This window comes from Salmo trutta, unplaced genomic scaffold, assembly GCF_901001165.1.
Source record: "Salmo trutta unplaced genomic scaffold, fSalTru1.1, whole genome shotgun sequence".
NCBI classification, from domain to species: Eukaryota; Metazoa; Chordata; class Actinopteri; order Salmoniformes; family Salmonidae; genus Salmo; species Salmo trutta.
Window position 1 is genome coordinate 27,184 of NW_021823340.1, and position 18,046 is coordinate 45,229.

General features: G+C 43.9%; 2 protein-coding genes across 2 annotated transcripts; both read right to left on the reverse strand.

Moving 5' to 3' along the window:
- Nucleotides 1–3,112: 3,112 nt before the first annotated feature.
- Nucleotides 3,113–4,771, reverse strand: LOC115190176 (uncharacterized). Its single transcript, XM_029748662.1, has 3 exons — nucleotides 4,715–4,771; nucleotides 4,098–4,144; nucleotides 3,113–4,055 (listed from the first exon to the last, which is right to left on the reverse strand). Exons 1-3 carry the CDS (start codon nucleotides 4,769–4,771, stop codon nucleotides 3,158–3,160), a joined length of 1,002 nt encoding a protein of 333 aa, XP_029604522.1. The 3' UTR covers nucleotides 3,113–3,157.
- A 4,568-nt stretch (nucleotides 4,772–9,339) lies between these two features.
- LOC115190177 (dual specificity protein phosphatase 16) lies at nucleotides 9,340–16,691 on the reverse strand (the record flags this gene model as incomplete). The annotated part of the gene is given in 3 exon segments (XM_029748663.1): nucleotides 9,340–11,943; nucleotides 14,597–14,880; nucleotides 16,513–16,691. Coding segments are annotated over 3 exon segments (1,745 nt in total), but the record flags the coding sequence as incomplete, so codon positions are not given.
- Nucleotides 16,692–18,046: the final 1,355 nt, after the last annotated feature.

Consider the following 18,046-nt stretch of genomic DNA (forward strand, 5'->3'; position numbering starts at 1 on the left):
ACCATGTGGTTCTACTGGTCACAGAGAGACGGATAAACCATGTGGTTCTATGGTCACAGAGAGACGGATAAACCATGTGGTTCTACTGGTCACAGAGAGACGGATAAACCACGTGGTTCTATGGGCTTTTTAATAACGATGGTTTTGTGGAAACAGATTTACCGATTCTCCTACGAAGATTCAAAACGATGAATTTAGCCTTTAAGATGCTTTTGGGAAAAACCGGGCGCGCGTTGCTACGGTGCAACGGTCTAAGGCTACGGTCTATACGGTACGGTGATCCAGTTCAATACAGCGCTTTGAATAATAATAATAATAATAATACGACAACACGTTGAAATGAATATCTTGTCAGCGATGCATTATACAGACTAGGATAGGATTCATATTACCTGGTTCGGTAAATAATCAAAAAGGTGAATTGACCAATCGACAGTCAATAGGTTACTGTTTTCAGACACATGACTATATATATAAGGTGTTTATTTTATGGGGGGAAAAAGCGAGAGAAGTCTGCACTTACCTGCTGAAAATGGCTTCACAAACCCTTCTGTATCAGCGCATTGTACATGACTCCTCTTCTCTCTGGGAACAATCCTGGAGTCCTGGAGTAGAGAAGAACTTGACTTTTATCACCTTGGACGTCCGAGCGGCTGGTCGCCGGATCCCGAACCGCGTCGTCCTCTGCGACGCACCGAGCGTCAAAGGTCACGCACAGGCTGGTTAAAGTAGAAAGTCGCAGGACCGGTAGAAAAAAGCGTTTTGAACTAAACGGTATGGTACTTCTATTGTAAATGTGTGGTCTGTTTCATCTAACTAAGATCCGCCTTACCTTCCTCTTCCCCTCTCTCTCTCTCTCTCTCTCTCTCTCTCTGTCTGTATCTCCCTCTCTCTCTCCCTCCCTCTCTCTCTCTGTCTGTATCTCTCTCTCTCTCTCTCTCTCTCTCCCCTCCCTCCCTGGTCTGCAGGCACCGTCACCGATATGGCACCGACGCCCTCTACCGCAATCAGACCGTTTGCGCACGAGCCGTACCGTATTGTGATTAATTGTGTGCAGCCCATGGACCTTAGCTACAGATCCTGAAACCGGGAAAGGCGGAACCGTGGACCCACCGGGCGTGCAGGTTTTACAGTAGAGGATGTTTAGAGGAAGAGGAGGGTTTATAATAAAGTCTGGAACGGACAACATGGAATGGAATAAAACCCATGTGTTTGATGTATTTTAATACCGTTCCACTGATTCCGTTCCAGACATTACCAGGAGCCCCGTCCTCCCTAATTAAGGAACCACCGTTCCACTGATTCCGTTCCAGATATTACCAGGAGCCCCCGTCCTCCCTAATTAAGGAACCACCGTTCCACTGACTCCGCTCCAGATATTACCAGGAGCCCCCGTCCTCCCTAATTAAGGAGCCACCGTTCCACTGATTCCGTTCCAGATATTACCAGGAGCCCCCGTCCTCCCTAATTAAGGAGCCACTGTTCCACTGATTCCCTCCAGATATTACCAGGAGCCCCCGTCCTCCCAAATTAAGGAGCCACCGTTCCACTGATTCCGCTCCAGATATTACCAGGAGCCCCCGTCCTCCCTAATTAAGGAGCCACCGTTCCACTGACTCCCTCCAGATATTACCAGGAGCCCCCATCCTCCCTAATTAAGGAGCCACCGTTCCACTGATTCCGTTCCAGATATTACCAGGAGCCCCCATCCTCCCTAATTAAGGAGCCACCGTTCCACTGATTCCATTCCAGATATTACCAGGAGCCCCCGTCCTCCCTAATTAAGGAGCCACCAACCTCCTTTGGGTTCCAACCCAACAACAAAACATGTTGCAGCCAAATGAAGAGCTCACTGACTACAACCAGGTGTTCAGAAGGATTATTTAGTTGAATCAACGTTTTTTTCCCCCCACATCATTTCAATGAAATTGTCGTTGAACCAACGCTGAAATAGACGTTGTATTAACGTCTGCGCCCAGTGGGATGGATGAAACGTGTCTCTATGGCTGCATTTACACAGGCAACTTCCCAGTCAACATTCTGGGGCCCAATTTTCCCAGAAGCATTTTAAGGCTGAATGTATCGCTGGAAGCTTTATAGGAGCGTCATTTAATCTCTGCGCTGTTTCCTAAAACCCATCGATAATAATGTTGCGCTTGAAAACGCGCATCTGCCTCCACTTGTAGCTAAATGCGTCTTCAGATAAAATTATATTTGACGTCCCGCATCCCCTTCTACACAAAAGCCGAGGATAAACATAGAATGATATAGTTTATCCGTCTCTGTGACCGCAGATAACTTCAGAACAAAGTTAACTACAAATACAAGTTGCCAGTGTCTTTGAAATTCATACAAACAAGTGACATAAAAAAAAAAAATTGCTTCAAATGAAAACCGAGATGACTGCATTAAAATATAAATACATGACTTACATATCTCGACCTGCAGGTTACTCTGTAATTTGTTGCAATATATTTCGTGTGTAGCCTAACATGTGCGCAATGAAGAGTCAAATCTGGGATTTAGTGAATTTTTATTGGGTAGAATAAGCATTAAAATAAACCGCCTCGATATTTTCTAACGTAGGTGGTAATATCTCTCTAGGTGCAGATCCGTCTTCAGCTTTTTATTTAACCTTTATTTAACTAGATAAGTCAGTTTAGAACAAATACTTATTTTCAATGACAGCCCACCAGGGAACAGTGGGTTAACTGCCTTGTTCAGGGGACAGAACGACAGATTTGTACCTTGTCAGCTCAGGGATTCGATCCAGCAACATTTCGGATACTAGGCTGGGTTTCTGTACAGCACTTTGAGATATCAGCTGATGTAAGAAGGGCTTTATAAATACATTTGATTTGGCCCAACGCTCTAACCACTAGGCTACCTGTCTCTAACCACTAGGCTACCTGTCTCTAACCACTAGGCTACCTGTCTCTAACCACTAGGCTACCTGTCTCTAACCACTAGGCTACCTGCCTCTAACCACGAGGCTACCTGTCTCTAACCACTAGGCTACCTGCCTCTAACCACTAGGCTACCTGCCTCTAACCACTAGGCTACCTGCCTCTAACCACTAGGCTACCTGCCTCTAACCACTAGGCTACCTGCCTCTAACCACTAGGCTACCTGTCTCTAACCACTAGGCTACCTGTCTCTAACCAACGTTGAGGAAGGTGGTCTTCATCGCCCTGTTGGGCCGGGACCAGCCCCGCCGAAAGTGCAGGTCTGTGTAGGTCCAGAGATGGTTAAAGTCTTGAAAGCGCAGGTCTGTGTGGGTCCAGAGATGGTTAAAGTCCTGAAAGCGCAGGTCTGTGTAGGTCCAGAGATGGTTAAAGTCCCGAAAGCGCAGGTCTGTGTGGGTCCAGAGATGGTTAAAGTCCTGAAAGCGCAGGTCTGTGTAGGTCCAGAGATGGTTAAAGTCCTGAAAGCGCAGGTCTGTGTGGGTCCAGAGATGGTTAAAGTCCTGAAAGCGCAGGTCTGTGTAGGTCCAGAGATGGTTAAAGTCCTGAAAGCGCAGGTCTGTGTAGGTCCAGAGATGGTTAAAGTCCCGAAAGCGCAGGTCTGTGTAGGTCCAGAGATGGTTAAAGTCCTGAAAGCGCAGGTCTGTGTAGGTCCAGAGATGGTTAAAGTCCTGAAAGTGCAGGTCTGTGTGGGTCCAGAGATGGTTAAAGTCCTGAAAGCGCAGGTCTGTGTGGGTCCAGAGATGGGTTAAAGTCCTGAAAGCGCAGGTCTGTGTGGGTCCAGAGATGGTTAAAGTCCCGAAAGCGCAGGTCTGTGTGGGTCCAGAGATGGTTAAAGTCCCGAAAGCGCAGGTCTGTGTGGGTCCAGAGATGGTTAAAGTCCCGAAAGCGCAGGTCTGTGTAGGTCCAGAGATGGTTAAAGTCCTGAAAGCGCAGGTCTGTGTAGGTCCAGAGATGGTTAAAGTCCCGAAAGCGCAGGTCTGTGTAGGTCCAGAGATGGTTAAAGTCCTGAAAGCGCAGGTCTGTGTAGGTCCAGAGATGGTTAAAGTCCCGAAAGCGCAGGTCTGTGTAGGTCCAGAGATGGTTAAAGTCCTGAAAGCGCAGGTCTGTGTAGGTCCAGAGATGGTTAAAGTCCTGAAAGCAGGAAGGGGAGGTTCCACCGTCTCATTCAAGAGCTTCGACTGTTTGGAAGAGAAATTCCCAAGTTACTTTCGTCTGGACCGAAGCCAGTTCGATCACCTGCTCCAGATGGTTGGAGCCAGGATCGCCCGGATGGATACCAACTACCGGGAGTCCATCAGCCCAGTCGAACGCTTGGCGATTTGTCTCCGGAAGATACATTCTAGTACATTTTTAAATCCTTTGATACCATAATTGCTTGATATTTGATACATTGTTTTTTATGTGCAACATAGCTAGCTAAAGGGCTCTCTAGTTAATTGTCCCTATTTGACATCAGATGTACTTTTACAGAATGTTCATTAGGACTATAACTTTTTCCCAAAGTTGGTTTATAATCCTTTTTTTAATTATGCAATGTTACCAAATGAAGAGAAAGTTGAGGTGCCTTCTGCCCTGATGAAGGTAGGCTAGTCTTCACCAGTTACAGGCCTTCTGCCCTGATGAAGGTAGGCTAGTCTTCACCAGTTACAGGCTTTCTGCCCTGATGAAGGTAGGCTAGTCTTCACCAGGACCCCTTGTTGTTGAAGACAGTTACAGTCATTCATTACGTTCTTATTGGACTCACATACACTCTTAGAGAAAAAGGTTCCAAAATTGTCCTTCTGCTTTCCCCATAGGAGAACCATTTTTGGTTCCAGGTATAACCCTTTGGGGAAAATGTTATACATGGAACCCAATAGGGTTCTACTTGGAACCAAAAGGGGTTCTACCTGGAACCAAAAGGGGTTCCACCTGGAACCAATAGGGTTCTACCTGGAACCCAATAGGGTTCTACTTGGAACCAAAAGGGGTTCTACTTGGAACCAAAAGGGTTCTACCTGGAACCCAATAGGGTTCTACTTGGAACCAAAAGGGGTTCTACTTGGAACCAAAAGGGGTTCTACCTGGAACCAAAAGGGTTATACCTGGAACCAATAGGGTTCTACCTGGAACCAATAGGGTTCTACTTGGAACCAATAGGGGTACTGCCTGGAACCAAAAAGGGTTCTCCTATGGGGACAGCCGGAGAACCCTTTTAAGTAGATAGTACAATTCTTTCTAAGAGTAGAGTTGGCCTGGGCTACAGTTTAATGATATAGTCATAGACTGAATTGTACTGTTTCATTCATTGTTAATGATGGTTGACGAGTATTACAATATAATTAGTAGAGCATAATAAACTGTAATTAGGTAGCTATATGAGTAGATAGAATATGTGGGTGGAATTCAAGTTACACACAATTTTGATCATTATTTTGAATTATATTCTAGATTCTTGGCGAAAGGAGACTCCTACAGGACCAACGGAATCAGCTTCCGAGTTGGACGGTCCACGATCCCCTCTGTGGCACAAGCCATTTGGGACTGTCTGGTTGGTGAATACATGCCTGTCCCCAAGGAGGAAGACTGGAGGGCCGTCGCTGCCGAGTTCCTGGAGAGGTGGAATTTCCCCAACTGTCTTGGCTCCGTCGCTGCCGAGTTCCTGGAGAGGTGGAATTTCCCCAACTGTCTTGACTCCGTCGCTGCCGAGTTCCTGGAGAGGTGGAATTTCCCCAACTGTCTTGGCTCCGTCGCTGCCGAGTTCCTGGAGAGGTGGAATTTCCCCAACTGTCTTGGCTCCGTCGCTGCCGAGTTCCTGGAGAGGTGGAATTTCCCCAACTGTCTTGGCTCCGTCGCTGCCGAGTTCCTGGAGAGGTGGAATTTCCCCAACTGTCTTGGCTCCGTCGCTGCCGAGTTCCTGGAGAGGTGGAATTTCCCCAACTGTCTTGGCTCCGTCGCTGCCGAGTTCCTGGAGAGGTGGAATTTCCCCAACTGTCTTGGCTCCGTCGCTGCCGAGTTCCTGGAGAGGTGGAATTTCCCCAACTGTCTTGGCTCCGTCGCTGCCGAGTTCCTGGAGAGGTGGAATTTCCCCAACTGTCTTGGCTCCGTCGCTGCCGAGTTCCTGGAGAGGTGGAATTTCCCCAACTGTCTTGGCTCCGTCGCTGCCGAGTTCCTGGAGAGGTGGAATTTCCCCAACTGTCTTGGCTCCGTCGCTGCCAGGTATCAGAGTCATTACATCATTCCTTCACCACAGGTATCAGAGTCATTACATCATTCCTTCACCACAGGTATCAGAGTCATTACATCATTCCTTCACCACAGGTATCAGAGTCATTACATCATTCCTTCACCACAGGTATCAGGGTCATGACATCATTCCTTCACCACAGGTATCAGAGTCATTACATCATTCCTTCACCACAGGTATCAGAGTCATTACATCATTCCTTCACCACAGGTATCAGTCATTACATCATTCCTTCACCACAGGTATCAGAGTCATTACATCATTCCTTCACCACAGGTATCAGAGTCATTACATCATTCCTTCACCACAGGTATCAGAGTCATTACATCATTCCTTCACCACAGGTATCAGAGTCATTACATCATTCCTTCACCACAGGTATCAGAGTCATTACATCATTCCTTCACCACAGGTATCAGGGTCATGACATCATTCCTTCACCACAGGTATCAGTCATTACATCATTCCTTCACCACAGGTATCAGAGTCATTACATCATTCCTTCACCACAGGTATCAGACATTACATCATTCCTTCACCACAGGTATCAGAGTCATTACATCATTCCTTCACCACAGGTATCAGACATTACATCATTCCTTCACCACAGGTATCAGAGTCATGACATCATTCCTTCACCACAGGTATCAGAGTCATTACATCATTCCTTCACCACAGGTATCAGACATTACATCATTCCTTCACCACAGGTATCAGAGTCATTACATCATTCCTTCACCACAGGTATCAGACATTACATCATTCCTTCACCACAGGTATCAGAGTCATTACATCATTCCTTCACCACAGGTATCAGAGTCATTACATCATTCCTTCACCACAGGTATCAGAGTCATTACATCATTCCTTCACCACAGGTATCAGAGTCATTACATCATTCCTTCACCACAGGTATCAGAGTCATTACATCATTCCTTCACCACAGGTATCAGAGTCATTACATCATTCCTTCACCACAGGTATCAGAGTCATTACATCATTCCTTCACCACAGGTATCAGTCATTACATCATTCCTTCACCACAGGTATCAGAGTCATTACATCATTCCTTCACCACAGGTATCAGAGTCATTACATCATTCCTTCACCACAGGTATCAGTCATTACATCATTCCTTCACCACAGGTATCAGGGTCATGACATCATTCCTTCACCACAGGTATCAGTCATTACATCATTCCTTCACCACAGGTATCAGAGTCATGACATCATTCCTTCACCACAGGTATCAGAGTCATTACATCATTCCTTCACCACAGGTATCAGGGTCATTACATCATTCCTTCACCACAGGTATCAGTCATGACATCATTCCTTCACCACAGGTATCAGAGTCATGACATCATTCCTTCACCACAGGTATCAGAGTCATGACATCATTCCTTCACCACAGGTATCAGAGTCATTACATCATTCCTTCACCACAGGTATCAGAGTCATTACATCATTCCTTCACCACAGGTATCAGAGTCATTACATCATTCCTTCACCACAGGTATCAGTCATGACATCATTCCTTCACCACAGGTATCAGTCATTACATCATTCCTTCACCACAGGTATCAGAGTCATTACATCATTCCTTCACCACAGGTATCAGTCATTACATCATTCCTTCACCACAGGTATCAGAGTCATGACATCATTCCTTCACCACAGGTATCAGAGTCATTACATCATTCCTTCACCACAGGTATCCGTCATTACATCATTCCTTCACCACAGGTATCAGAGTCATGACATCATTCCTTCACCACAGGTATCAGAGTCATTACATCATTCCTTCACCACAGGTATCAGAGTCATTACATCATTCCTTCACCACAGGTATCAGAGTCATGACATCATTCCTTCACCACAGGTATCAGAGTCATGACATCATTCCTTCACCACAGGTATCAGAGTCATTACATCATTCCTTCACCACAGGTATCAGAGTCATGACATCATTCCTTCACCACAGGTATCAGTCATTACATCATTCCTTCACCACAGGTATCAGAGTCATGACATCATTCCTTCACCACAGGTATCAGTCATTACATCATTCCTTCACCACAGGTATCAGAGTCATGACATCATTCCTTCACCACAGGTATCAGAGTCATTACATCATTCCTTCACCACAGGTATCAGAGTCATGACATCATTCCTTCACCACAGGTATCAGAGTCATTACATCATTCCTTCACCACAGGTATCAGTCATTACATCATTCCTTCACCACAGTTATCAGTCATTACATCATTCCTTCACCACAGGTATCAGAGTCATTACATCATTCCTTCACCACAGGTATCAGAGTCATTACATCATTCCTTCACCACAGGTATCAGTCATTACATCATTCCTTCACCACAGGTATCAGGGTCATTACATCATTCCTTCACCACAGGTATCAGAGTCATTACATCATTCCTTCACCACAGGTATCAGTCATTACATCATTCCTTCACCACAGGTATCAGAGTCATTACATCATTCCTTCACCACAGGTATCAGAGTCATTACATCATTCCTTCACCACAGGTATCAGAGTCATTACATCATTCCTTCACCACAGGTATCAGAGTCATGACATCATTCCTTCACCACAGGTATCAGAGTCATGACATCATTCCTTCACCACAGGTATCAGTCATTACATCATTCCTTCACCACAGGTATCAGCCATTACATCATTCCTTCACCACAGGTATCAGTCATTACATCATTCCTTCACCACAGGTATCAGAGTCATTACATCATTCCTTCACCACAGGTATCAGAGTCATTACATCATTCCTTCACCACAGGTATCAGTCATGACATCATTCCTTCACCACAGGTATCAGAGTCATGACATTATTCCTTCACCACAGGTATCAGAGTCATAACATCATTCCTTCACCACAGGTATCAGTCATTACATCATTCCTTCACCACAGGTATCAGAGTCATTACATCATTCCTTCACCACAGGTATCAGAGTCATTACATCATTCCTTCACCACAGGTATCAGAGTCATAACATCATTCCTTCACCACAGGTATCAGCCATTACATCATTCCTTCACCACAGGTATCAGAGTCATGACATCATTCCTTCACCACAGGTATCGGACAAAACCCACAACCACACCGTTCGTTAATAACATAAAATATTTAGCGCTTTAATCCAAAGTGATTTACAGTCATGCGTACATACATTTTGCGTCTGGGTATAAGCGCCATTCTCTACCAACTGAACTGTTCGGGAACTGTTCGGGAGCTGTTCGGGAGCTGTTCGGGAACTGTTCGGGAACTGTTCGGGAGCTGTTCGGGAACTGTTCGGGAACTGTTCGGGAGCTGTTCGGGAGCTGTTCGGGAGCTGTTCGGGAGCTGTTCGGGAGCTGTTCGGGAACTGTTCGGGAGCTGTTCGGGAACTGTTCGGGAGCTGTTCGGGAACTGTTCGGGAACTGTTCAGTTGTTCAAGCATCTTTTCTTGCTGCTCAAATAAGACCTGAGATTTGAATTGTCAATGAGCTCCAACATCAGAAGAAGACAGAGGAACAGAAGAAGCCTCTAATTTGGATGTGTGAGGTATTGGATGATTTGACACAGGGATATCAAGGATCTCTGATCCCGTTCTTCATAACGCTTCATAAAGACTTCTTAAGGCTTCATAAAGACTTCTTAAGGCTTCATAAAGACTTCTTTAAGGCTTCATAAAGACTTCTTAAGGCTTCATAAAGACTACTTTAAGGCTTCATAAAGACTTCTTAAGGCTTCATAAAGACTTCTTAAGGCTTCATAAGGCTTCATAAAGACTACTTTAAGGCTTCATAAAGACTTCTTAAGGCTTCATAAAGACTGCTAAAGGCTTCATAAAGACTGCTAAAGGCTTCATAAAGACTGCTAAAGGCTTCATAAAGACTTCTTTAAGGCTTCATAAAGACTTCTTTAAGGCTTCATAAAGACTACTTTAAGGCTTCATAAAGACTTCTTTAAGGCTTCATAAAGACTTCTTTAAGGCTTCATAAAGACTTCATAAGGCTTCATAAAAGCTCCATGTATCCAACGTCAGGCAGACATCTACTGCTGTTGACGACGATCATCAACATTCAGAAATAAATGAAAAACGATGAACACTCATCCAAACAAAAGACTCAAGTTCGTCTCAATCCTCTCAGAGTTCACCTCTTCATCACATTCATCATCATCATCATCACACAGCTGCTTTCTGCTTCCAGGTCAAAGTTCAAACTACATTAATGCCAACTGTCGCGACACCAGTACACAGAGCCGCTAGATCAGGTCAAGGTTCAAGTCCCTAGTGGGATAATAAGGCGGGTCCAGAACAAGTCTTTCCCCTCAACATGGGACTGGTCTGATCTGAGGATGTTAAAACTCCCTAGAACGGACGTCTCCATTTCAAATCAATGATTCCGTAACGGGTTGGACCGGAGGCCATGTTGAAATGTCCTCTCTCAGGACACCTGGATGACCTCCATGCTTCCCGAGAAGCTGCTGTGACTCCCCATCTCCTCCCTGGAGCTAGTCTCTCCTCCTCCTCCTCCTCCTCCTCTCATCCTGTCTCCGATTTCCATCTGACAGCTCCGTCTCTTCAGCTGCTTCTCCAAGGTGCTCTCCTCGTGCCAGCTCCTCCGCGAGTCCCCGTGGTCGCCGCTCCTCTGCCTCCCTCGCCGCCGCACCTCCTCCAACCCCTGGCTCACGCTGTACGCCGCCGCGCCGCCACCCCCTAGAATGTTCGCCCCGCTTCCTAAGATGGCGGAGGTGGAGTAGAAGCGGTGCGACGACTCGGAGAGGTACCATCCACCCGACGACACGGTGACGGGACCCAATAGGATGTCAGAGTGCCAGCCCTTCAGGGCGGAGCCTAGGTTAGGGGCGGGCTTGGACAGGTGCTGCTGGGAACGTGATAGGCCGAACAGGAAGCCGGTGGTGTGAGGGGTGTGGTTAAGGGTAGGGTTAGAGCTCTCTTCCATACTGCCACTACGCTGGAGCTGCTGGGAACAGGAGAGGGGCTTAGCCTGGCCGGGTTGCTTCACGCTGGGCTGGTTGGAGGTGGTAGTACTGGTAGTGGTGCCGGGAAGGGAGGTGGAAGAAGAGGTGATGGTTGTGGTGGAGACTACAGGAGTAGCAGTGGGAACAACAGACGTAGCAGCAGGGTCCGCGAGGCCGTCGTCCTTCTCCTTGTCAGGGCTCGGCTCAGGTGTAGACTGCTCTGACATCTCCTTCACAGGAGAGAACTGACACGGTTTCCCAGCAGGCTCCTTGAAGCTCACGGATGGATTATAATACTCCTGGGCGCCGGGGTGGGACGTAGGGTGTGGGTACGGCCTCACGGGGGCGCCGCTGCGGCCTCCTGGCTCCCTGTACGACTTGATGTCCAGAGAGAAGGACCTTTTCAGCTGGGCGGCGTTGTCCTCCGTTCCCTGGTTCAGCTGGAGGTCTTGGAGCCCCTGGAGAGCCTGAGCCAGGAGCCTCTCTTCTGGAGGCCAGGGGGCCAAGACACACGGCAGGGTCAGGGGCTCCAGCAGGGCCAGGGCAGGGTCTGGGAGGCTGGGGGTAGGGTTAGAGGGGTCCTGCTCTAGCAGGGGGTGGTGGAGGAGGAAGGGACAGGGTTTGACTCCAACGGTCTCTCTAATCTCCGACCTTCCAGGAGTCTTGATCTTCTTCTCAAAGTCCAACAGCTGACCCAGGAAGTTGAAGTTAGGAGAGATGGTGGGCCTCTTCTCCTTCACGAACCTGGAGAGGAAAGACGGAAACATACAGGAGTCATCAGTAGTGATGCCGTAAAACACTGGGTTGTTACGGAGTTGGAAAAACTAGAGGGTTGAGACAGGAGTCATCAGTAGAGATGCTACTGAGGCTCCCATCACAGCCATCATTAGAGCCCCCCCCACAATGCACTGTTTTCATTCAGGATGACCAGCTGAGGCTCCCATCACAGCCATCATTAGAGCCCCCCCCACAATGCACTGTTTTCATTCAGGATGACCAGCTGAGGCTCCCATCACAGCCATCATTAGAGCCCCCCCCACAATGCACTGTTTTCATTCAGGATGACCAGCTGAGGCTCCCATCACAGCCATCATTAGACCCCCCCCCCCCCCCCACAATGCACTGTTTTGTTTTCATTCAGGATGACCAGCTGAGGCTCCCATCACAGCCATCATTAGAGCCCCCCCCCCCCCCCACAATGCACTGTTTTCATTCAGGATGACCAGCTGAGGCTCCCATCACAGCCATCATTAGAGCCCCTCCCCCACAATGCACTGTTTTCATTCAGGATGAACAACTGAGGCTCCCATCACAGCCATCATTAGACCCCCCCCCCCCCCCCACAATGCACTGTTTTCATTCAGGATGACCAGCTGAGGCTCCCATCACAGCCATCATTAGAGCCCCCCCCCACAATGCACTGTTTTCATTCAGGATGACCAGCTGAGGCTCCCATCACAGCCATCATTAGAGCCCCTCCCCCACAATGCACTGTGTTCATTCAGGATGACCAGCTGAGGCTCCCACCACAGCCATCATTAGAGCCCCCCCCCCCCCCCCCCACAATGCACTGTGTTCATTCAGGATGACCAGCTGAGGCTCCCATCACAGCCATCATTAGAGCCCCTCCCCCACAATGCACTGTTTTCATTCAGGATGACCAGCTGAGGCTCCCATCACAGCCATCATTAGAGCCCCTCCCCCACAATGCACTGTGTTCATTCAGGATGACCAGCTGAGGCTCCCATCACAGCCATCATTAGAGCCCCCCCACAATGCACTGTTTTCATTCAGGATGACCAGCTGAGGCTCCCATCACAGCCATCATTAGAGCCCCCCCACAATGCACTGTGTTCATTCAGGATGACCAGCTGAGGCTCCCATCACAGCCATCATTAGAGCCCCCCCACAATGCACTGTTTTCATTCAGGATGACCAGCTGAGGCTCCGATCACAGCCATCATTAGAGCCCCACCCCACAATGCACTGTTTTCATTCAGGATGACCAGCTGAGGCTCCCATCACAGCCATCATTAGAGCCCCACCCCACAATGCACTGTGTTCATTCAGGATGACCAGCTGAGGCTCCCATCACAGCCATCATTAGAGCCCCCCCACAATGCACTGTGTTCATTCAGGATGACCAGCTGAGGCTCCCATCACAGCCATCATTAGAGCCCCCCCACAATGCACTGTTTTCATTCAGGATGACCAGCTGAGGCTCCCATCACAGCAATCATTACAGCCCCCCCACAATGCACTGTGTTCATTCAGGATGACCAGCTGAGGCTCCCATCACAGCCATCATTAGAGCCCCCCCACAATGCACTGTTTTCATTCAGGATGACCAGCTGAGGCTCCCATCACAGCCATCATTAGAGCCCCCCCCACAATGCACTGTGTTCATTCATCTCACCTGTAAATCCTTATTATGGTCCTACATCTCACCTGTAAATCCTTATTATGGTCCTACATCTCACCTGTAAATCCTTATTATGGTCCTACATCTCACCTATAAATCCTTATTATGGTCCTACATCTCACCTGTAAATCCTTATTATGGTCCTACATCTCACCTGTAAATCCTTATTATGGTCCTACATCTCACCTGTAAATCCTTATTATGGTCCTACATCTCACCTGTAAATCCTTATTCTGGTCCTACATCTCACCTGTAAATCCTTATTATGGTCCTACATCTCACCTGTAAATCCTTATTATGGTCCTACATCTCACCTGTAAATCCTTATTATGGTCCTACATCTCACCTGTAAATCCTTATTATGGTCCTACATCTCACCTGTGAACCCTTATTATGGTCCAACATCTCACCTGTAAATCCTTATTATGGTCCTACATCTCACATGTAAATCCTTATTATAGTCCTACATCTCACCTGTAAATCCTTATTATGGTCCTACATCTCACCTTATGGTCCTACATCTCACCTGTAAATACTTATTATGGTCCTACATCTCACCTTATGGTCCTACATCTCACCTGTAAATCCTTATTATGGTCCTACATCTCACCTGTAAATCCTTATTATGGTCCTACATCTCACCTGCAAATCCTTATTATGGTCCTACATCTCACCTGTAAATCCTTATTATGGTCCTACATCTCACCTGTAAATCCTTATTATGGTCCAACATCTCACCTGTAAATCCTTATTATGGTCCTACATCTCACCTGTAAATCCTTATTATGGTCCTACATCTCACCTGTAAATCCTTATTTTGGTCCTACATCTCACCTGTAAATCCTTATTATGGTCCTACATCTCACCTGTAAATCCTTATTATGGTCCTACATCTCACCTGTAAATCCTTATTATGGTCCTACATCTCACCTGTAAATCCTTATTATGGTCCTACGGGGGTTTCACTCATCTCACCTGTAAGCTTCGTCTAGTGACATGTCCATCCTCGTCATGATGTAAGCGATAGCGATGGTTGCCGAGCGCGAGATGCCAGCCAGACAGTGGACCAGCACACAGGCGTTGGAGGCTTTGGCCTTCTCTATGAACTCTACAGATCTGTCCAACCAGGGGAGGATCTTCTCACAGAAGCTGTCGTTGACAGGAACTCGCAGGAAGTGAGACTCTGGGATGTAGTCTGGTTTGGGACATGTGTTACTGGCATTTAGTACGTACGCTATCTCATTCCGCTGCATCACTTCCTGTAGAGGGAGGAATACAGCTGGTTAGAATGCTTTACACACACACATCACTTCCTGCAGAGGAGGGAGGAATACAGCTGGTTAGAATGCTTTTACACACACATCACTTCCTGCAGAGGAGGGAGGAATACAGCTGGTTAGAATGCTTTTACACACATCACTTCCTGTAGAGGAGGGAGGAAGACAGCTGGCTAAAATGCTATGATATATATAGTAATATATAAACTAGGTATTCTATAATATATATATGATATAGTAATATATAGTAATATATAAACTAGGTATCCTATAATATATATATATATATATATATATATATTATATATATAGTAATATATAGTAATATATAGTAATATATAAACTAGGTATCCTATCATATATATATATATATATGATATAGTAATATATAGTAATATATAAACTAGGTATCCTATAATATATATATGATATAGTAATATATAGTAATATATAAACTAGGTATCCTATAATATATATATGATATAGTAATATATAGTAATATATAAACTAGGTATCCTATAATATATATATATATATATATATATATATATATTATATATGTAGTAATATATAGTAATATATAGTAATATATAAACTAGGTATCCTATCATATATATATATATATATATGATATAGTAATATATAGTAATATATAAACTAGGTATCCTATAATATATATATGATATACTAATATATAGTAATATATAAACTAGGTATCCTATAATATATATATGATATAGTAATATATAGTAATATATAAACTAGGTATCCTATAATATATATATATGATATAGTAATATATAAACTAGGTATCCTACAATATATATATATATATGATATAGTAATATATAGTAATATATAAACTAGGTATCCTATAATATATGATATAGTAATATATAGTAATATATAAACTAGGTATCCTATAATATATATATGATATAGTAATATATAGTAATATATAAACTAGGTATCCTATAATATATATATGATATAGTAATATATAGTAATATATAAACTAGGTATCCTATAATATATATATATATGATATAGTAATATATAGTAATATATAGTAATATATAAACTAGGTATCCTATAATATATATATATATATATATATTATATATATAGTAATATATAGTAATATATAAACTAGGTATCCTATAATATATTGATTACCTTGTTGAGTATATATAGTAATATATAAACTAGGTATTCTATAATATATATATATGATATAGTAATATATAGTAATATATAGTAATATATAAACTAGGTATCCTATAATATATATATGATATAGTAATATATAGTAATATATAAACTAGGTATTCTATAATATATATATGATATAGTAATATATAGTAATATATAAACTAGGTATTCTATAATATATATATGATATAGTAATATATAGTAATATATAAACTAGGTATCCTATAATATATATATATGATATAGTAATATATAGTAATATATAAACTAGGTATCCTATAATATATATATATGATATAGTAATATATAGTAATATATAAACTAGGTATCCTATAATATATATATATGATATAGTAATATATAGTAATATATAAACTAGGTATCCTATAATATATCTAATACCTTGTTGAGTACGTCTCTCTGACAGCCCAGGTAAAGGTGAGGCAGGATGCGTGTTGGACCAGAGGTGTTGAGGGGCAGGCAGGGCTGAGAGAGGCAGGTGGGGACCAGGCAGGATGTGGCCAGAAGAGCCTTACCTTCACACAGACCTGGAAACAGCTGGGAAAACTCTGAGAAACCACCTGTAGACAGACACACACAGACAGAAACATCCCAATCAAACAAAGGACCGAGGTTACTGTGTTAGAGATACTAGACGTTACTGTATTAGAGATACTAGAGGTTACTGTATTAGAGATACTAGAGGTTACTGTATTACTAGAGGTTACTGTGTTAGAGATACTAGAGGTTACTGTATTACTAGAGGTTACTGTATTAGAGATACCAGAGGTTACTGTATTACTAGAGGTTACTGTATTAGAGATACTAGAGGTTACTGTGTTAGAGACACTAGAGGTTACTGTGTTAGAGATACTAGAGGTTACTGTATTACTAGAGGTTACTGTATTAGAGACACTAGAGGTTACTGTATTAGAGATACTAGAGGTTACTGTATTACTAGAGGTTACTGTATTAGAGATACTAGAGGTTACTGTGTTAGAGATACCAGAGGTTACTGTATTAGAGACACTAGAGGTTACTGTGTTAGAGATACTAGAGGTTACTGTATTACTAGAGGTTACTGTATTAGAGATACTAGACGTTACTGTATTACTAGAGGTTACTGTATTAGAGATACTAGAGGTTACTGTGTTAGAGATACTAGAGATTACTGTATTAGAGACACTAGAGGTTACTGTATTAGAGATACTAGAGGTTACTGTATTAGAGATACTAGAGGTTACTGTATTAGAGATACTAGAGGTTACTGTATTACTGGAGGTTACTGTATTAGAGATACTAGAGGTTACTGTGTTAGAGATACTAGAGGTTACTGTATTAGAGATACTAGAGGTTACTGTATTAGAGATACTAGAGCTTACTGTATTAGAGATACTAGAGGTTACTGTATTAGAGATACCAGAGGTTACTGTATTAGAGATACCAGAGGTTACTGTATTAGAGACACTAGAGGTTACTGTATTAGAGATACTAGAGGTTACTGTATTAGAGATACTAGAGGTTACTGTATTAGAGATACTAGAGGTTACTGTATTACTAGAGGTTACTGTATTAGAGATACTACAGGTTACTGTATTAGAGATACTAGAGGTTACTGTGTTAGAGATACTAGAGGTTACTGTATTACTAGAAGTTACTGTATTAGAGACACTAGAGGTTACTGTATTAGAGACACTAGAGGTTACTGTATTACTAGAGGTTACTGTATTAGAGATACTACAGGCTACTGTATTAGAGATACTAGAGGTTACTGTATTACTAGAGGTTACTGTATTAGAGATACTAGAGGTTACTGTATTACTAGAGGTTACTGTATTAGAGATACTAGAGGTTACTGTATTACTAGAGGTTACTGTATTAGAGATACCAGAGGTTACTGTATTAGAGATACTAGAGGTTACTGTATTAGAGACAC